Source organism: Theropithecus gelada, chromosome 3 (genome assembly GCF_003255815.1).
Source record: "Theropithecus gelada isolate Dixy chromosome 3, Tgel_1.0, whole genome shotgun sequence".
Lineage (NCBI taxonomy): Eukaryota > Metazoa > Chordata > Mammalia > Primates > Cercopithecidae > Theropithecus > Theropithecus gelada.
The window spans coordinates 135,032,312-135,054,056 of record NC_037670.1 but is presented as its reverse complement, the minus strand read 5'-3'; the positions used below and the strand labels follow the sequence as shown (position 1 = coordinate 135,054,056).

At 39.1% G+C, this 21,745-nt stretch overlaps 1 protein-coding gene across 5 annotated transcripts in view; it reads left to right on the top strand.

Annotated features, from left to right (window-relative positions):
* The window catches only part of IMMP2L (inner mitochondrial membrane peptidase subunit 2), an 879,518-nt gene extending 860,847 nt beyond the window's left edge, over positions 1–18,671 (top strand). For all 5 annotated transcript variants that reach the window (XM_025379245.1, XM_025379241.1, XM_025379243.1 and 2 more), the window contains one exon: positions 18,025–18,671. In XM_025379245.1, coding sequence (XP_025235030.1) covers positions 18,025–18,034 — 10 coding nt within the window. In that variant the 3' untranslated portion in view covers positions 18,035–18,671. The remainder of the gene's footprint in view (positions 1–18,024) is intronic.
* The last annotated feature ends 3,074 nt before the right edge of the window (positions 18,672–21,745 follow it).

Genomic DNA, 21,745 nt, shown 5'->3' with positions numbered 1-21,745 from the left:
GGATCAGAGTGTGCTGTGAGAGATCTGAGTGTTTTCAAGGAAGCATAAGAGTGATTCAGGCTACAAACTGATGAGTGCTGAGAAATGAAACGAAACGGAGGAACATTTATGAAGGGCCTGGATGCCAAACTAGGGAAGTTGGATTTCAATCTCAAAGTATTTTTCTTTCTTCTTTTCCTATGCATGGTCATATCTTTTGTCAGCAACATTGCAAAAAAGTCCTGACTATTCTCTTGCTGACCACTCTCTTGCCATTTTTTTTTTCCTTCAGATTGCAGTCAGAGGTCATTTCCCCAGTGAGAACCTGTCTCTCTTCCTGATCCTTCAATGGCTTGAATTACTCACTAGATTGCTCTCAGTTCCTACAACCTCTTCTCCACTTCTGCCAAACACATTGCATGGGTCAAGCTTATGACAACTGTCCTCCTCGGTGAATTATATAGCCTTTAAAGGCCTGATTCTATGTCTCACACAGCTTGGTACATTTATGAAATAGAACACCTTGCTGTGTGCTTTGCATGTAGTAGGCCTGTGCATATCTGTTGTGTTGAGTAAAAGGAATCTTACCACATTTCTTTATGTTTCAGGGCCTTTTATGCCCATTGATGTAAAGTTGCTGTAATAATCACTAGTTTTCTTGTTGCCCTCAGCAAGTGTTCCTTACAGCCCAGTGGCTTGTAACATGCCCTGCTGCTACAAATCAGAACAATTCCCAAACAGAGTGGCATGGCTGTGTACAAACCTTCATGTGCAGTGGTGTTTTTTTGTGTTTTTTTCCTGCAGAAAATGAAAGACCTCACTTTTCCCTAGAGTAAAAGCAGGCATAGAAAGCATGGATATGAGTCCCTTAACAAACATTACAATTTCTAGGGTTCTTTCCTCATTTCACTGATCGGTATAGTGAAAAGGGCTTCAAATTAAGAGCCAGTAATAGGTTTTGAAGTCCCATCTCTAGCTAACTGAGTGACTCTGGGTAGCATTTCTGGGCCTCAGTTTTCCCACCCGTGGAACTGGGAATTAGAGTTAATTTCTAATCTCCTTATAAACATTATTCTTTCACCAGTATTTCCACATCAGCCTACCAATCTGGCATCTCAGTTTCAAACAACCCAAACCCATTCTCAGTTTTGTTTTTTTGTTTTTTTGTTTTATTTTTTAATCCTTACTAATTTTAACAGACAAGATGTCATTAGAAGAATATTGGCTAGCTTACAGAAAAATTGCAATGAAAACTAGGCTTGGGAATTTCACAGCTAGCAACACAGCACACCCCTATGCCGCTCCACAGGAACAACGCAGGGAGGATGGCATTTGGTGTTTCTGGACACTTTCTGGCACTCATGTCTCTGCCAGTAATCTCTGCTTCTATGTCTTCACATTACTCCCTCCATGTTCATGGTCCTAGATGTGGGCATCTGATTGGCTGGGCCCAGGACAGGTGCTTCCACCTAACTGCTGGGAGTGGAGAAAAGGAATATCTGGATCATTTTCCTGGAGGAGTAGGCAATAGAATAAGACATTTATTTTCGCAGACACATGGACAGACATGCAGACATCATTAAGACTGGTGTTGCCAATTGTGCCATGCCCACACCTGTAATGATCTCAGTGAGGTAAACCCTGCTTCACCATGTGCACACTTAAAACTTCAAGCACATGCTAGATCTGTTTCTTCTTGAGAAGTCAGTTTTTCTCGGATTTAGACCACTTTTTCCATTACCTTTTATTATGCTTTATTTTGTCTTCAACAACACAATTTTCTGGATTTTCTGGTGTAAAGTAAGAACTGCAGTTATAGCTCTGACCACTCAAAGTGTCATTTTAGGGGGAGGAGACAGGCAGAGTGGGGCGGCTCACTCATCTGGCTCATCATTCACTTGCAGACATGTAACAATAGTTTGGAATCAGGAATTCTCTCTGGCCATAAACAAAACAGATCTTATATATGAAAAACACAGTTGAGAAAAATAATTGTAAGGGCATTCTACCTATCTAAGCCTCCACATAATCTAAGTTCTCATCATTGGAATAAATTAGGTGTCTAGAAGATTACATATAAGACCAAGTCACCTTAGTCTCATGCAAAATAATATTCACTAGATTGCCAGCAACTTGAACTCTGTTTCTGCCTTTTTTGGGGCAACCTAATGTGTGAATATTGTTCGTTATGATACTTAGAGTGTCCTATACTAGTCCCTATGTTAGAAATGTGTTGCAAAAATTAAATCAGAGGAAAAGTTAGTCTTTCTTTAAAAATATGAAGTTTCCTCTCATATGAGAGCTGTGTGAGTTAGCCTGTTGTCTTCTTCACATGGCACCGGATGTGGTGCTAGTCACAGCGACTATCTTGGTCTTTGTAGTTGTTACTTTTATTTATCTTCTTTCATTTCTGGTTGTTTATTTTCCAAGCCTCTCCCCTTTTATTTTGAAAGCAGACACAAAGAGGGAAGGGAAGTAGAGGGAGATGTTTAGATAGAGGGCGGAAGCCAAATAGCCACCCAGATGAACAGAGGTAACCCCAGCAGAGGAATGGCTGCATTCACCACAGCAGCGGGATTGGCAGTGGGTATCAGACACCTTGTCATCCCAAATCCTCTCTTAACCAGTGGCAGTCTAGTCTGTCTCGGTGGCTGCCTGCCTAGTTGGTCTAAATGTGGTTTAAAACAACATCATCAATATTAAAGCCTTTCACACCTCTCCACTCATGTATTTATATGAACTGTTTTATCTCCAACATAAAAATAACATGTGGGACATCAACTACTGGAAAGAAAACAAGAAAACAATGAGACATCGGTCAGTAATGTCATCCATCCACCTTGGATTATTGTGAATAGTGTGAGCTGTTAACTATCCAAATTATATTCAAATATTTCATCACCTGCTTAATCAAGCTGCAAAATAAGGAGTTAGACCACTTCAACTCCAGTGATTTGATTATGTGATAAAGAGACTGGTGCATAAACATCAATCCTGGGAAATTAATTCATGAAAATTAGCTGGAGATACCCCCAGAGGACTGTTTTGTATCTATTTTTGCATAAAATGTTGAACTGACTACTTACTGAGGGTGTCTTGGGGGGACTAGAATGATTATGCATGATTCTGTAGTTATCTAGAGAGAAGCATGAAGAGGCTATGAAGTGACCTGAAAATGCATTCTGATTAAAGCTAAGTCTTGAACAGGAAAATTGCTTTGAAATGATTAAAGTTAAAATTGTTGGTAATGAAGGAAAACACTTGTCCTAGAATGAGGCCTTTGAAAGAGAGAGTCTCATTTTGAATGTCTTCCAAACCATAGGGTCTTGCTTTTAAATTGCAAAATATTACATTGTATAAACCTATCACATTATCTCACCTTTGAAATTAATGAAAGATTAGGAGAATGTTCTAGATAAAAATCTGGAAAGGGATGTCATAAGTGAAGCTCTGTCCTTAGGGGAGTGAAGTCAGCAGTATCCTTTAGAGCTAACTTAGATGAATCTGCTCAGTGGAGCCTTTTCAAGGCTTGGCCACAACCTCTACTCTCAGGGTACTTGGCTCCTTTGTATGTCTAGCATGCCAGGTTGTAGTTCAAAACTTTGTTTAAACATCTGTCTTTCCCACCAGATCATGAGGTCCTAAGTGACAGGGATCATGTTTATTACCTTCTATATATTTCCAGCATCTAGTAGGGTGCCAATCCCACCTAGGATTGAGCCTATATCTCTGATTACATTTATTATCATTGGTACATATTCACCTTTGCTTATATTTAAAGATGTTAATATCGCATCTGAAACTAGGAAACTTATACTACAGAATTCAGACTTTTCAGCTGTTGGAAAGGTGATATCAGTATCTATAAACAGCATATTTAAACTATGTCTATGCCATATGTAACATAATACCCCCAGCAGAGACTGAGGCGGCTTCTAGAATCAAGCACATTAATATTTCTGCAGCCAGAAGTATGAATTGGCATACTCTATGGGATAAATAGACTATAATTTTATAGCAGCTCAAGTCAGGTCAGATTTTGCTACCAGAAGGTTACAAAAAACTTCATATTTTTGGAACTCTTTTGATTTTAGAATTGCTAGTAAGGTCTGTGGACCTGTATTATATCTTCAGGAAGGAAAGAGTTCTTTTCTACAGGAAATATTCCTAGGTACAAGGGCCATTACACTTCTGAGTTCAAGGAGGAGGAAGAAAATGATGCTGGGTCTTTCTGCACAGTGACATGCTTCCAGAACTATCACTACTGCTAGGGTCTCGCAGGATGGTGATACCAGAGGGGGCAATCTCAGTAGCTCATTTCCCACAAAGAAAGGTCACCCATTGTGCCACCCCTGACTCTGTGCCTTTTACTTTATCTGCTGCTCCTTCCTCCCTGTACTAACCTATCTATCCATTTTTTCCAGAGCCTCCCTTCTCCACTCCTCCATTGCTTTCTATCTGTATTTTTTTTTCTTTTATCCTTTTTGGCTCACCAAAGCTTAGAGCTTAGGAGTTTTGAGGCTCTTCTTGTTTGCCTTCAGCATAATTCTTTGGCACATGATATTCACATACCTCATTCACCTAAACAACCAAAGCTTTGCTCTTATCAGGTTGTCTTTGAGTGCATATCAGTCAGTGCTTACGTGGAATGGAAGCATTCTGTGTGCATGCCTTTGTTTATTAGGAGTTGTGTTTATCTGTTCTGTATGCTGTGTAGATAAGCATCGTGGGAATGTGTGAGTGGATAATAGGCTAATACTGTTCTCTGTATGAACCTAGTCTCCTGTATCCAAAAATGTTGGTGAAAAAATTCAAGTATGGATATGTTAATCCATGTTTAAAAATAAAGTAGGTAGCATGATTGATATGCTTTAGTCTTTTTAAAAAGTATCTTTTTGATCATTTTTAACAGTGCAATTGCTCATTTTTCTATGTGACATTTGGTCTTGCATGCCTTTATTTCTAATTCTGTTTGATTTACTTAAACCATGCATCTGCTTTGCTAGTATCCACAAGAAATCTCAATGTTATGCTATTAAAGGAATCATTTTGTTGTTCTCACTTTTTCTTAGTCTCTTAGATTGCTTTTAAAGTTGTGCCTTTATTATGGTTGTTATTGTTCATGTGTAATGTTGACATGAGCAAAAACTGGTGACCAGAGAGGTGGGATCAGGAAAGCAGTGTCTCTGTACAGTCAGGACATCCGCCTGCACTTGTGGCATCATGTTGAATGTATGACATCACAGTAGAAGCTGCAAGTGAAGTCCTGTGCTTCTTGTTAGTGACCTTGCTCTCTCTTTGACACTCACAGCCCTGGTCTCAGCAGTGACTATAAGGGCAAAATCCAGAAAGAATTGGGGCATGTTGTCAGTGCAGTACCAGGAAGTGTACTAGGGAATTCCATATTCTACCTTTTAAAAACACTTTTGAGACTGTCTCACAGTTCTTTGTAGGGATAGATTTCTGTCAGTCTATTGTGGTATATCATCAGTGATTATGGAAGCCCTCCTGTTACTTAATACTGTTTTCTAAAGAACTATGGGTGTTTCCATTAATGTAGGTTAAGGAATTTCCTTGATGCCCAGATAATAAAATACAGCATTTACAAACAAGCTTTCCTCCTTAATTCACGCATTCAGTAAATACTTATTGCTGACAGGTAGTTCCCAATCTTGTTCAAAACACTGTGCTAATTTATAATATAGAAAAGGTGAGCTAGAACCTCTGCCTGTCCCATCAAAGACGTTATAGGGTCTAGAGTAAAAATCAGGGGTTGGTGAACAATGGCCCTCAGGCCAAATACAGCTTGTTGCCTGTTTTTGTAAATCAAGTTTCATTGGAACAAATGTTATATTCACTTACATATTGTCCATGCCTGTTTTGTGCTGCAGGTACAGAGTTGAGTAGTTTCAACAGAGATCATATGGCCTGTAAGCCTAAACTATTTACTCTCTGACCCTTTAGAGAAAATGTTTGCTGACCCTTGCTATAGTGATGGAAACATAAATTATTACATAACATCACAGAAGAAGCAGTACCTTATAGTGGGAGGAGCATGAATTTTGAATCATGCCTATTTCAAATCTTGCTTCTATCATTTACTAGCCTTACAGCCATCAGCATGTTACTTAGTAATTCTGAGCTTTTGTTTTTTTTTTTTTTTTTTTTGCAAAATGCAATTAGTAATATCTATACTGCAGGTTTAATTTTAGTAGTAAGAGAGGTTATATATGTAAGGCCCTCAGAGTATAGCAATAGTCAATAAATGTTCACTTGTCAAAATAATGGGATGACACATAAGGAGGATGACTGTATATCCTAGAGCCACCTTGGTTTACACCTACTGTCCCAGTTTAATTATTAATAACCCCCTTCACTCTTAAATGTCCTAATTTGGGTAATAAATTGCATGGTCACACTATGCTTAGGGAATTTCTTAAAGCTTCATTTGTGATTATCTTATTTTGATGAGGTACTAAATTTGTTTTAAAACTGTAAGTTTTATTTAAAACCTATTTTAAAGCTGTAAGTACTATGATAAGAAAGTAAATTACTTTGTATTGGTCATTGCTGACCTAGCCACATGAATGTTTTGGTTCTTATATTATTAAATTTTGTTCCTTTAAGCAAGAAACATTTATTAACCCAATAATAATGTTTTCAAAATCTCATTAAGAAGACTTAGAAATAACAAAACCAGTGAGAAGAAAATTGGTTTTCGGATGTGACAACCTGGTAGTAAGAAGCCCAGGAGGAGTGGGTTCTGCCTTTGATGAAATACGGGTGCATTTGGGGAGAGAAAAACTGGGAGAACTGAGCCTGTTTTTTTGAGCCTAATAAACGATGTAGCCACTACTGTGCTCATTTTGTTCATTTGAATTAAGTTGGGGCCCGAACCATTGGTTTTCCCTTTAAACAAGGACCTGAAGGTAGGGATCACTGGCAGATAAGTTATGGTCCAAAAGGGATCACCACTTTTAATGATACCTCACTAGCCTTATACTCACCACTAGCCTTATACATGCTGAGAGAAAACACTGGATGATAGCTGTATAATCCTCTGGATCCAAAGGTGGGAGGTCAAGAAGATAAGAGATGTGCTACTTTATAAAAAATATATTTAACTCAAATATATTGATCTTCATATTGGGAAGAACTGGATATTGGGGAGATGCTACACCAGGCTTCGATTCCTTGGTCAGGAACAAATGGATATGAATTGGAGTGGCTGGGATGGAAGAGTCAGGACTGAATTGGGTCTTGCAAGAGGGATCCAGGGATCTAAGGAAGAGGATTACAAACTGAAAGGACAATCAGAAGCAGGCAGATAGATATGGTATGTCCTGTTGTGGGTGCTCTGGAGAGGCCCTGAGAATAGAGTACTTGCACTGAGAAATCATGAAGATGAGTTTGGAAGGATGTGACTGTGAAGGACCTTTGATGTCAGATTGGAGAGCTGACATTTCTTTAAGCATTAAGAAATCAGTACTTATGTTAGAACAACATTTCAAATTTTGGATATTGTTTCAGTTTGTTTTGACTTTCGAACATAATTATAGGTAATTTAATATTGTAGAATAAATATCATCTGACTGCTGCTTTGTTTATTTGGAAATTTCTCTCTCTTCTTACGCTGCTAAGTAAATTCATCAAAATATTTTATTTGCTAAAAGTGCAGATTGTTTTTCCTGCATACAAAATATTTTAATCAAATGGATTTAAAAGTTTTGTGCTTCACCTCATTCCTCACACCTCACATTGATCATCTTCTGACCCTGGCTCTAGTTCTGACATGGTTTGGCTGTGTCCCCACCCAAATCATATCTTGAATTATAGTTCTCATAATCCCCATGTGTCATGGGAGGGACCTGGTGGGAGGTATTTGAATCATGGAGGTGGTTTCCCTCATGCTGTTCTCATGATAGTGACTGAGTTCTCATGAGATCTGGTGGTTTTATAAGGGGCTTTCCCCCTTTTGCTTGACACTTCTCCTTGCTGTCACCATGTGAAGAAGGACATGCTTGCTTCCCCTTCTGCCATGATTGTAAGTTTCCTGAGGCCTCTCCAGTCATGCTGAACTGTGAGTCAATTAAACCTCTATCCTTTATAAATTACACAGTCTCAAGTAGGTCTTTATTTGCGGCATGAGAATGGACTAATACAGTAAGTTGATACTGGGAGTGGGTTTCTGCTTAAAGATACCCCAAAAAGTAGAAGCAACTTTGGAACTAGGTAACAGGCAGAGGTTGGAACAGTTTGGAGGGCTCAGAAAAAGACAGAAAAGTGTGAGAAAGTTTAGAACTTCATAGAGACTTGGAGGGCTCAGAAGACAGGAAGATATGGGAAAGTTTGGAACTTCCTAAAGACTTGTTTAATAGCTTTGAGTAAAATACTGTTAGTGACATGGACAATAAAATCTAGGCTGAGGTGGTCTCAGATGGAGATGAGGAACTTGTTGGGAACTGGAGCAAAGATGACTTTTGTTATGCTTTAGCAAAGAGACTGGTGGCATTTTCCCCCTGTCCTAGAGATCTGTGGAACTTTAAACTTGAGAGAGATGATTTAGGGTATCTGCTGGAAGAAATTTCTTAAGCAGCAAAGCATACAAGAGGTGACAGAGTATAAAGTTTGGAACACTTGCAGCCTGAAGATGTGGTAGAAAAGAAAAACTCATTTTCTTGGGAGAAATTCAACCCAGCTGCAGAAATTTGCATAAGTAATAAGAAGCCCAATGTTAATTGCCAAAACAATGAAGAAAATGTCTCCAGGGCATGTCAGAGACCATCATGGCAGTCCTTCCCATCACAGGCCTGGAGGCCTAGGAGGGGAAAATGGTTTCATGGGTTGGGCCCAGTGCCCACCTGCTCTAAGCAGCCTCAGGACATGGTGCCCTGAGTCCCAGCTGTTTTGGCTTCAGCTGTGGCTAAAAGGGGCCAAGGCACAGCATTGCTTCGGAGGGAGCCCCAAGCCTTGGCAGCTACCATGTGGTTGGGCTTGCAGGTGCATAGAAGTCAAGAACTGAGGTTTGGAAACCTCCATCTAGACTTCAGAGGATATATGGAAATACCTGGATGTCCAGGAAGAAGTCTGCTGCAGATGGGGAGCTCTCATGAAGAACCTCTGCTAGGGCAGTGTGGAAGGGAAATGTGGGGTTGGAGCCCTCACAGAGTCCCCACTGGTGCACTGCCTAATGGAACTGTGAGAAGAGGGCCACCGTCCTCCAGACCCCAAAATGGTAGATCCACTGATAGCTTGCATTGTGCACCTGGAAAAGCTGCAGACAGTCAATACCACCCCATGAAAGCAGCCAGAAGGGGAGGTGTTCCCTGCAAAGCCACAGGGACAGAGCTGCCCAAGGCCATTGGAGCTCACCTCTTGCATCAGCATGACCTGGATATGAGACATGGAGTCAAAGGAGAATCATTTTGGAACTTTAAGGTTTAATGACTACCCTACTGGATTTCAGACTTGCATGGGGCCTGTAGTCCCTTTGTATTCACCAATTTCTCCCATTGGAATGGGTGTGTTTACCCAATGCCTGTACCCTCATTGTATCTAGGGTGTAACTAACTTGCTTATGATTTTACAGGCTCTTGGCAAAAGGGACTTGCCTTGTCTCAGATGAGACTTTGAGCTTAGACTTTTGGGTTAATGGTGGAATGAGTTATGACTTTGGGGGACTGTTGCAAAGACATGATTGTGTCTTGAAATGAGAGGACATGAGATTTGGGAGGGGCTGGGTGTGGAATGATATGGTTTGGCTGTGTCCTCACTTAAATCTCATCTTGAATTGTAATTCCCACAATCCCCACATGTCATGGAAGGGACCTGGTAGGAGGTAATTGAATCATGGGGTCAGTTACCCTCATGTTGTTGTTGTGATCGTGAGTGAGTCTCATGATATCTGATGGTTTTATAAAGGGCTTTTCCCCCTTTTGCTCAGCACTTCTGCTTGCTGCCATCATGTGAAGAAGGACATGTTTGCTTCCCCTTCTGCTATGATTGTAAGTTTCCTCACAGTAACTGTGAGTCAATAAAACCTCTTTCCTTTATAAATTACCCAGTCTTGGGTATGTCTTTATTAGTTATTAGCAGCTTGAGAATAGACCAATACAAGTTCTGAACATCTTTCTTTTTTTTAAGCATCTAAACAGAAATGTATTGCTCACAGTTCTGGAGGTTAGGAAATCCAAGATTAAGGGGCTAGCAAATTCAGTGTCTGGTGAGGGCCCCTCACATAGTAGAAGTGCCTGAACATCTTTTTAAAAATGTCTTTCCTCCCACTACTGGTCTTGTTCTTCCTTATTTTCTTTCCTGTGTTTTTTCCTCTATCCCAACTCAAGGCTCTTTTGCATTTGCTTGTCCTTATCATGTCCTTGAAAGCCTTTCCCTCAAGAGAGGGTGAAACTACCTGAAGCCAAGAAATGAAAGAGTGTTCTGTAGACTATAGGTTTGTGGAAAGGGAGGGGAGGGAACCAGAGCCACACACACCTGTCCCCCTGGCATCTGAAGGAAAGGCTGGGCTCATGAAGACTGTGTCTACCAGATGCCAAAATAACTTCTCAGTGGAGCCAACTCAATCAAAGACAGGCAATTCAGTGCAAATTTAGTCCATGTGGTTCATTGGCATTGTGTGGGCGAAACAACCCATTGACTGATATCCCTGATCACTTTCCAGCCAGTAATTTTGGTGTTTCCTAAAACAGAGATTGCTAAAGTGGGAAGCAGGAATATTCAAGTAGTGAATACAATGATCCATGGGAGGCAAGAAAGAAATATCAGAACTTCTATTTGTATCTAAAATAAGAATCTAAGCCATATTAACATTTGATTTTATGGATTGTTAATAGTATATATGTAATTTTAACATAAAAAATATTTTGCTGATGCATAATCAAAACCGTTTGGTGACTACTGTTCTAGATTACAAATTGCCAATCTGTGGGCTCAGCGTCCTCCCACTCTACCATAGGGGCAACAGTTATTACAAGAGTTCTATTAAGACATGTAGGGGACTTATCTTCACATTCAGTACATATTACAAATGCAATGATCTGCTCAAGGTTTTCAGGGTTCATTTAATATGCTTTTGCTATTGTGTTTTGAAATTTACTGTAAAAGTAACTTTCTTATACCTGAAAAATGTGAATACATTGAAGGAGACACAGTTACACATGGGACACAAATAAGTAAGGAGAGGGGAGAATCAAGTTCCAACAAGATGTTAGATTAGTTGTTCAAAGTATTTAACTTATTGGAAGAGTTATATATACTTAATCATCTCTCTTTTTCTTTAAAGCAAAAATTGTTTTGCTTTTCTCTCAACATATTTCTTTGTTCCCCTATTTTGAGGAGTAAGTATTAGGACATTTCATGGACCTGACTTCTAGCAGTGTTTTTTTTTTTGTTTGTTTGTTTTTGAGACAGAATCTCCTTCTGTCACTGAAGCTAGAGTGCAGTGGCGTGATCTTGGCTCACTGCAACCTCTGACTCCAGGGTTCAAGCGATTCTTCTGCCTCGGCCTCGCGGGTAGCTGGGATTACAGGCAGGTGCCACTGCATCTGTCTAATGTTTGTATTTTTAATAGAGACGGGGTTTTGCCATGTTGACCAGGCTGGTCTCGAACTCCTGACCTGAGGTGATCTGCCCACCTCGGCCTCCCAAAGTGCTGGGATAATAGGCGTGAGCCACTGTACCCGGCTGCACAGTGTTATTTTAATTAATGTGTGTATTAGCTTGCTAGGGCTCTCATAACAAAATACCACAGACTGTGTGGCTTAAACAACATAAATTTATTTTCTGACAATTCTGGAACTAGAAATCCAAGATCAAGGGTTCAGTATGTTTGGTTTTTTCTACAGTCCCCCTCCTTGGCTGTTGATGGCCACCTTCTTACTATGTTCTCACATGAACTTCTCTGTGTTCACATGTGCTTCTGGTGTTTCTCTGTGTGTCATAATCTCCTCTTCTCATACGATCACTAATCCAGTTGCCTTCTGACCTCATTTTTACTTAGTCATCCCTTTAAAGTTTCTGTATCCAAATACAGTCACATTCTGAGGTATTACGAGTTAGGACTTCAACATATAAACCTGAGGTAACACAATTTAGCACATAACAATGTACACTTACTTGTGATGAGTCTATTTTTTCAGGAAAGAATGTGGGACCTAGCCGTATTGAGAAGCAACTATATTAGGGCAACTATATTCTGATTTGTCAAGGACAGTCCTGATTTATTTTCATTGTCCTGACTTAATTAAACTAGCACCCCCTTGGACTGCCAAAAGTGTTTCATTTGGATGATAAATGATATGGTGATCCTGATAGAAAGCTTCTAGAAACAGAGTTTATGTATTTGAGTCTGGACTCAAAAAAATGCATTGCTGCACCTAGACTACCTCAACTATGAAATAGAGGCAGTAATAGTACTTACCCCATGGGTTATTGTGAGAATTAAATGAGTCAGTATGTGTAAGTCATTCAGAACACTGCCCTGCATAGAGTAAGCACTGAGTGTAACACTGAGTAAGCAAAGAGCAGGGGGATTGTATTTGTCAGGTGTGATGGTGAATTTTATGTGTCAGGTTGGCTGAGCCAGTGTGCCCAGACCTTTGGTCAAACATTATTCTGGATGTTTCTGTGAGGGTGCTTTTGAATGAGATTTACATTTAAATTGATTGACTTTGAATAAAGCAGGTTACTCTCTGTAATGTGGGTATGCCTCTTCCAACCAGTTGAAGGCCTGAATAGAACAACAGGATGACTTCCCCTGAGTAAGAAGGAACATGCCAGCAGATCGTCTTCAGACCTCACCTGCAACATTGACTCTTCCTGGTTCACAAGAAGTCTGCCTTTGGACTCGAACTGCAACTTTTTCCTGGGTCTCCAGTCGGCTGACCTCCCTTGTCAGATTTTGGACTTGCCAAGCCTCCACAATCACATGTGCTAATTCCTTAAAAATAAATCTCTCTCTCTCTCTCTCTCTCTCTCTCTCTCTCTCTCTCTATACATATATATATACACACACACACACATATATATATGTACACACACATCTGTTGGTTCAGTTTCTCTGGAGAACCTACCTAATACAACCAGTATGCAAGCCAAAACTGTACCTGAAGGATAACTTTTAATTTTTACAAAGTTCATATATTTCTGGATTTTTATCTCCTTCTATATTCACTATACTCTTTGCCTGCCTGTAGATATATCAATTTTTAAAAATGAAGATCCGTGACAAGACACTATGGAGGATGAATAGGCTCTCTCTCTCTCTATTATTCTCAGTATTAAAAAAAGAAACCCTGAATTTTGCATTCCATACCATGTTTTGAAGGAATATTGATGTTATCTGATAGAATCCTCATCATTCATCATTGTGAAGATGAATTTTTTTTTTCAGGAAGCAAGATTAGTAGCTTTAATAAATGTTTAAAATAAAAGAATTCTAAGATTGGTTTTGGTAAAATGAGTGTTAAAAAAATTGAATCACTATGCCCAAAACTTGAGTCCAAAGCTAAGCAAGCAAGCAGATATATTGGCAAGAGTTCAGCCAAGTTAGAAGACTGGCAAATCACCCTTATGAAAAAAAAGTTAAACATCTTGAAAAGCAAATAAAGGCTTGAGGTACATCTGAGTAGCAGCTATCAAATTTTAAAAAGGGTTATTGTAGAAGAGATGGAGACCAGCTGTTTTCCAACTCTGCTGAGCTCAGATAAGAACAAAACTGGATAAAAACTGCAATATGACAGATCATTTAGATCTAGGGAAGTATTTCCTGGAAGTTAACGTAGTTGGAATGGTTATTTAGGATGTTCTGGAATACATTCAAGGGATTCTTTAAAGCTGATTAGGTTTACCTTTTCAGGATGTGAAACAAAGTGGAAACTACAGATTTAGGTTCCCCAATTGAGTAATCAGCAGAATCACTAGGGTTAGATGGGGTGAGGAGACTTCAAAAAAACACAGACTTCATTTCTATGAAGTGATAGAGGTAGCTTCCAGGATATATTGTTGAGAATAAAAGCAAGGTGCAAAAGAGAATACAGCATGTTACCTTTGGTATAAGTCTAAAAGGGAAAAAGGAACACGTATGTATGCTTATTTGCTTTTTTTCCTCTTCAAAAAGGAAACAGAAACAGCAAACCGGAAACTAATAAAATTAGTTACCTATTGGGGATGGGTGGAAGATGGGAATGGGATTTCTCTTTGTATACTTTTTGTTTTAGTTTCCTATTGCTGATAGAATAAATTCCCATAAATGTAGATCCTTACAACAACACAAATTTACTGTTTTACAGTTCTGGAGGTCATAAGTCCAATATGGGTCTCATTGGGCTAAAGTTAAGGTGTCAACTGGGCTGCATTCCTTCTGAAAGTTCTAGAGGATAATTCATCTCCTTCCTTTCTCTAGCTTCAAGAGGCTGCCTGCATTCCTTGGCTCATGGTCCCCCTTTTCTCCAACTTCAAAGCCAGCAGCACCACATTTTCAAATCTCTTTGAATCTGACCCTTCTGCCTCCTGCTTTCACTGTTTAGGACCCTTGTGATTACATTCAGGTCCATAAAATAATAGAGAATATTCTTGTTATCTTAAGGTCAACTGGTTAGCACTCTTAATTCTTCTTTATTCTCTAACATATTCACAGCTTCTGGCAATTAAGATGTGGACATCTTTTGCCAGGACAGTGGCGGAGGAGGCATCATTCTGCCTACCACATCTTTAAAAAATAATCTTAACTTTTGAATATGTAAATTTTTATATATTTGAAAATAAAATGGAATCAAAAATGGGTAATAAAAGCAAACTCTAAAATTGAATATAAATAGAAACAAATGAGCCTAACTCTATATCAAATGGTAACATAACTATATGGGGGAGAAAATAAAGAATTTATTCCAGGCCAGGCACAGTGGCTCATGCCTGTAATCCCAGCACTTTGGGAGGCCGAGGCCGAGGCAGGCGGATCACTAGGTCAGGAGATCGAGACTGTCCTGGCTAACACAGTGAAACCCCCTCTCTACTAAAAATACAAAATATTAGCTGGGTGTGGTGGCAGGTGCCTGTAGTCACAACTACTCAGGAGGCTGAGGCAGGAGAATGGCGTGAACCTGGGAGGCAGAGCTTGCAGTAAGCTGAGATTGTGCCACTGTACTCCAGCCTACAAGTACACCCTTAAAATGAGATATATTTTAAGGACTAAAATAATTACGTAGAAATCTTAATTTGTACTCAGCGAATTTGTTGGTAATGGTTGTAATGTAGTCACCTTGAAACTATTTTGAGTATATTTTAGGGAAGTATAAATGAGTAAATGTGTTAATGTTGTGGGGAGCCAGGATAATCACTGTGGAAGAAGGGAGATAAAATATGGAGTGCAGAAGGTGAGGGAGAACCTTGTGGTATTGGATTTTTTATATGTATTCCCTGAAATGGCATAGAATATTGATACCCTAGGAGCACTGAGCACACCTAGTACCAAATCTTGGTTTCTAAATAGCATTCCTTGCTAAAAGAAACCAAGGCACTTTAAAGAAATGTCTGATCTCAGGTGGAACAGGTATAAGATAAAAGGTAAGCCTGTAACAACTAGTAGTGTCAAAAAGTAAGGTAGTGCTAAAATACAGATGGAGATGTCTCCAACGGACACATAGAGCTCCCACTGGTCAAACTTAAGACATTTGAGCATCAAACAGATAAATAAAAAGTAGTCACAGATTTTGACTTAAAAAAGGACTTCTTGATATTACAGTAGAGGCAGGGTGAGAGGGAAAGCACTTTTTTTAGAGAACAATGCCAACTAATAAATGCAAAAGAAAGAATACATTTGGAAAATCATTGTTTTTGTAATCCCTAATGTAATAAGTGATTCAGCAGGGTCATCAATGAATGTTAAAACAATTAGATGAAATATAGCTGGCATATAGGATATTTACATTATTATAAAATATATCACAGAGTTATTCCATTACAGAAGGAAAAAGATTTGTTTGTGATGGAGAAATCTAGTCAATATTGCCTTAAGTGATCAAACTTGGCTTCATAACAATGAGATGCACCAACATTTTGTGCCTCCTGATTTGATGGAACTTGACTCTAGTCATGAGGGAAAAAAATCAAACAATTCCAGATATAGGACATTTTACAAGGCAACTTGCTGGGACTCCAGATTAAAAGAAATTAAATGTAAATCGAAGCAAAGCAATGAGCATCAAATGCAATCTGTGACCTTTGATTAGACCTTGAGTTTTTTAAATAATGGCTATGAAAGACATCACTAGAACAATCAGAAAATTTTGAATATGGACTCTGTAATAAGTAATATTGTATCTACATTAAATATCTTGTGTATAATAATGCTATTATGTTCATATATGAAATGGTCTTAGTTCTCAGGAGATATATGATAAAGTATTCAGGGATAAATTTAGTATGATGTCAACAACTGTCAAACAGTTTAGAAGAAGTAGCTGTGTACATGTAACATATATGTACACACACATAAAATGAGGAAGAAATGAATGCAGCAGAATGTAAACGCTTACTTTTGATGGAACTGTTTTTTGTGCCACACTTTCAAATTTTTTATAGGTCTGATTTTCAAAATAACAAGTAGAAGAAAAAACCCTTTATTGAGCCCAAGGGCTTCTTGTTACCCTTCGTGCTTATTTAGTTTGTATTTCAAGTTGTTGTTAAAAGATTTTTCTTCTTCTTCTTCTTTGTAAACAATGTGTTTCTGATTATCTTTTTGGAAACCTTCCCTGACATCCAGCTCTGTCTTTGAGTCCCTAGACAATGTGATTTTTTTGAATATGTACGATAGCAAATAGAAGAGATTTCTTGAATTCATGTAATAGTAAAAAGAAGAGCTTCAGTGAAAAGAATGTTTTATGTTAATCTCTGTGGAAGTCCAATTTATAGGAAAAACATTTGAAAATGGTAAATAAAGTGGACGTATAGTATTACTTTATAACTGGCACTCAGTAAATATGTGCTAAATATGAGTGTATTTTGTAAGCTTCTAAATACCATTAAAATATCATGTGATAATAACTATAGCAACAATTTTTTTAAAAGCACAGATTTCCAGGCCCTCCTTCAGACCTGTTGAAGGGGAATCTCTGAAGATAAGACCCTGATCTTCCTTTTAAACAAGTTTGCTCTGTTCTTCTGTTCGCTGAAATTGATGTCTTTAAGAAGATATAAGATGTTTAAGGGCTCCCTTCCTGTCTTTGGGCTCAGCCTTAAGTCCTCCCCCTCACCTCTTCCATCCTCGCCAATCTCTGCTCGCCTCTGCTAATGGGGATTCTTTACCATCTGCCATGATCTGTATACTTTATTATTTTTCCTCACTACCCATCCCACCTTGTTTGCTTTCTCTTGGTTTTCCACCTCTCTCCATGAGTACTAGATCCGTGTTACTCAGTGTACTCTCCATGGAGACAGCCCACCCAGTCTCACACCTAACTCCTGCTGCTCATCTAGTAGGTGGGACAATGTTTTTTACAAAATATGTATATTTTTTAGGGCTCTGTGATTTTTCCATAAAGAAAATCTCTCTGGGATACCAGTAACTCTGTGGGAAATTCTGAGAACATACACCAGATTTATGCTTCCTGGGTCTATGCAATCAGGCTCTTGAGGATAATGGTTAAGATGGTGGACTCTGGTGTCAAACTGCTTGGTTCTAAAGACAGACTAACCACTTGGTAGCTATATGACTTTTGGCAAATTTTTTAACCTCTTTGAGCTTTGCTTTCTCGTCTGTAAAAGGGAAATATTAACAGAACCTACCTCAAATGGTTTTTGTGAGGATTAAAGGAGTTTACATGTAATGGCACCTAGGAAAATGCTATATAAGTGCTTACTGTTTTTTTCTTTGTATTTCAATGGCTACAAAAGGTGTTTACTTTTTTTTTAATTCATCTTCACCTTTCCATTGAATGTTAAACCTGGATTAAATTCTGCTTTCAATATATTAATAACTATTTTTATAAAATGATTTCTTTCTTGCTTTCTTTGTGTTTCTCATGAATTCAGGTTTCCCTAGGACTTCTGCATGCCCATGCCACACATATCCTGTGGCCCCCAGAGCGCTGGCAGAAATTAGAATCTGTTCTTCCTCCAGAGCGCTTACCAGTACAGAGAGAAGAGGAGTGACTGCATGAATCTACCTGAGTTGCTGGCATTGGGATGCAAACCAATGCCTCCAAAAGGGAAAAACTTCCAACAATATGATGCTGTGTGAGAAAAATTTACAGCACATTAAGACGATCTGTATTATTAAATAAATAATTTTCAAACGTTAAATAGTATTAAATGGCACCTGATTTTGTGTTAAATTTTAGTTCCCTGTTGTTTAATGCCCCCAAAATATGTAGATCTTTGAGAATATAAAAATACTGTACCCACATGTCTTAATGGGGCTAAATTTCAGATTATTTGTTACATATACTTATTCTATTGATTGTTGGGTTTTGATTTTGGTGCTTGCTGCTGAAATAAATTGAAAATTAATATTCAATAAAAATGATGTATTTGCCACTTACTGTTAAGGTAGAACAAGAAGGAACACATATTATACATATAATGATGGGAATTATATTGTGATTTCTAGTATCTACAAAGTAGTAACTGCCAGTTAGGAAGAACAGTAAACAGTGATGTTAAAATAAAACAATGATTTGTCAGGTCCTGTCTTGAGTGTTTAATTCTCATTGAGCACATCCATTAATGAGGAATTTCTTACCTGGTCTGAAAATAAGGAATTAAAGTAATGAAGAACCCATTCTATTGATACTTGCATACAGTCAAGCCTTTCTTATTGGCCCTTTTTAATCCTACATTTCTGAGTGATATCATGCCTGTTCACAATGATGGGTAAACCCATTTATCAGCATTTAGTCATACTATTTGTTTAAAAGTTCTGAGTGAAATAGAAGAAAAAACAGTCCAGATCAGCCAAGTTTGATTTTCTTCCCCTAATTATTTCTCAGTATTCACGTCTGTAATACTGAAATCACCAATTGCAAAGTTATAGTAGAATAATAGAGTCTGTAATTTGTATGGATAAGGGAGTAAATTCCCTGCATCTAAGTCTGTGTTTATGAAAGCTTCTTTTTCATCATAGCATCATCATATTCAACAAATATTGATGAGCACTTATATACTAATGTTGGTCAGAATTTTTTTCTAAAGCAGATCACTTAAAATTTTTCTCTGGCTCTTCATTGCCCTTCTCAATTCTTCAGTTCAATTTTCTCTTCCCCAACTTGAACTTCGTACCCTGGCTTTTAACTGCAGTTGACCAAATACTGCTATTTCAAAGTTTGTAATTTTTTTTTTCTTTCTTGGCAAAGTGCCTCCCTTGGAATTATTTGTAAAATGTTTAGTGCATAAGGGTATTGACCCTTTACTTGCTGGAACACAGGAAGGTCTAAGGGTCATATGAGAGAGGATTGGGAGTACTGAGGGGAGGTAGAGTAAAGAACAAATAGGTGCTGGTAGTGGCTGCTATTTATCACTGGTATAGAAGAGTTCAATATTTTAACAGTTTAGCCCATTGGCTATCAGCCTTGCTACCTTATTGACTACCCGTGCCATTGTTACTCGAACTATTCATTCAAGATTGTAAATCTTTGGAGGGAAGGTAAATGCTCTTCCTATTCAATTTTCTATTCACTAGCCATCCAGCACATCACCAGCAGAGTTAATGCCTAATGCTTGTTGAACAGCTCAGCTGACTAGTTACTTCTTCAGGAATACGACCCCAGGCAGAGTCACTGCTCTACCTGACATATACATTCATTAATGTGTCACTGTGCATGTTAATGATTTGTATACATATTTTCTCCCCTACTAGACTGTGAGCTAGTAGTCTATTCTAGAGCAGAGTTTATCTTGCTCAACTTGGTCATACGATTGTTCATAATTAACAATAAAATTCTGTCTAATCAATGTGTGAATCCTAGGCACTGTGTTAAGGACAGGAAAATCAAGGTAGATAAAACATAGGTTCTCATAGTCTACTGGTGGGGGAAGGAGGAACTATAAAGAGGCAAACAGTTAACATACAATTCAGCAGCAGGTATAGAGCATGGAATAGGTGCAATGTGAGCAGAAAGGGCTGTAAATCTGATTGTGTCTGGGGAAATAGGGATGGGGGAAACCATCACAGAAAGGGTGCCATAGGCTGAGCCTTCTAAGATGAATGGAGTTCCCCTCCTGTGAATTATAAATTTAATCTGTATAAATGATTTCAGTCACTTAAATAGTTTCCTCTCAAACATTACTGCCAGTTTACTGCTCAGGGTGTAGTGTGTATATTGTGTTTTATACATTTAGTTTGTAAAATGTGAAATAATGATTGTACCTCAGGAAGATTGAGATTTGTAATTTTTTTTTCACTTTACAAAAGTCATTTCAAACAATTTTACCAAGTAATTTATAAAAATGTGTTGTATATCAGAGGTTCCAAGATGGCCGAATAGGAACAGTTCCATTCTACAGCTCCCAGCATGAGCAATGCAGAAGATGGGTGATTTCTGCATTTCCAGCTGAGGGTACCAGATTCATCTCACTGGGGCTTGTTGGACAGTGGGTGCAGCCAACAGAGCAGGGCAGGGCATCGCCTCACCTGGGAAGCACAAGGGGTCAGGAATTCCCTTTCCTAGCCAAGGGAAGCTGTGACAGACGGTACCTGGAAAATCGGGATACTCCCACCCTAATACTGCACTTTTCCAAGGGTCTTAGCAAATGGCACACCAGGAGATTATATCCTGTGCCTGACTTAGAAGGTCCCACGCCCACAGAGCCTCACTCACTACTAGCACAGCAGTCTGAGATCGAACTGCTAGGTGGCAGCAAGGCTGGGGGAGGGGCATCCACCATTGCTGAGGCTTGAATAGGTAAACAAAGTGGCTGGGAAGCTTGAACTGGGTAGAACCCACCGCAGCTCAAGGAGGCCAGCCTGCCTCTGTAGACTCCACCTCTGGGGTCAGGGCATAGCTGAATAAAAGGCAACAGAAACTTCTCCAAACTTAAACGTCCCTGTCTGACAGCTTTGAAGAGAGTTGTGGTTCTCCCAGCATGGAGTTTGAGATCTGAGATTGGACAGAATGCCTCCTCAAGTGGGTCCCTGACCCCTGAGTAGCTTAAGTGGGAGACACATCCCAGTAGAGGCCAACTGACACCTCATACAGCCGAGTGACCCTCTGAGATGAAGCTTCCAGAGGAAGGATCAGGCAGCAACATTTGCTGTTCTGCAGCCTCCACTGGTGATACCCAGGCAAACAGGGTCTGGAGTGAACCTCCAGCAAACTCCAACAGACCTGCAACTGAGGGTCCTGACTGTTAGAAGAAAAACTAACAAACAGAAAGGACATCCACACCAAAACCCCATTGGTATGTCACCATCATCAAAGACCAAAGGTAGATAAAACCACGAAGATGGGGAGAAACCAGAGCAGAAAAGCTGAAAATTCTAAAACTCAGAGTGCCTCTTCTCCTCCAAAGGAATGCAGCTCCTCGCCAGCAACAGAACAAAGCTGGATGGAGAATGACTTTGATGAGTTGAGAGAAGAAGGCTTCAGACAATTGGTAATAACAAACTTCTCCGAGCTAAAAGAGGATGTTCAAACCCATCACAAAGAAGCTAAAAACCTTGAAAAAAGATTAGACAAATGGCTAACTAGAATAAACAGTGTGGAGAAGACCTTAAATGACCTGATGGAGCTGAAAACCATGGCACAAGAACTACATG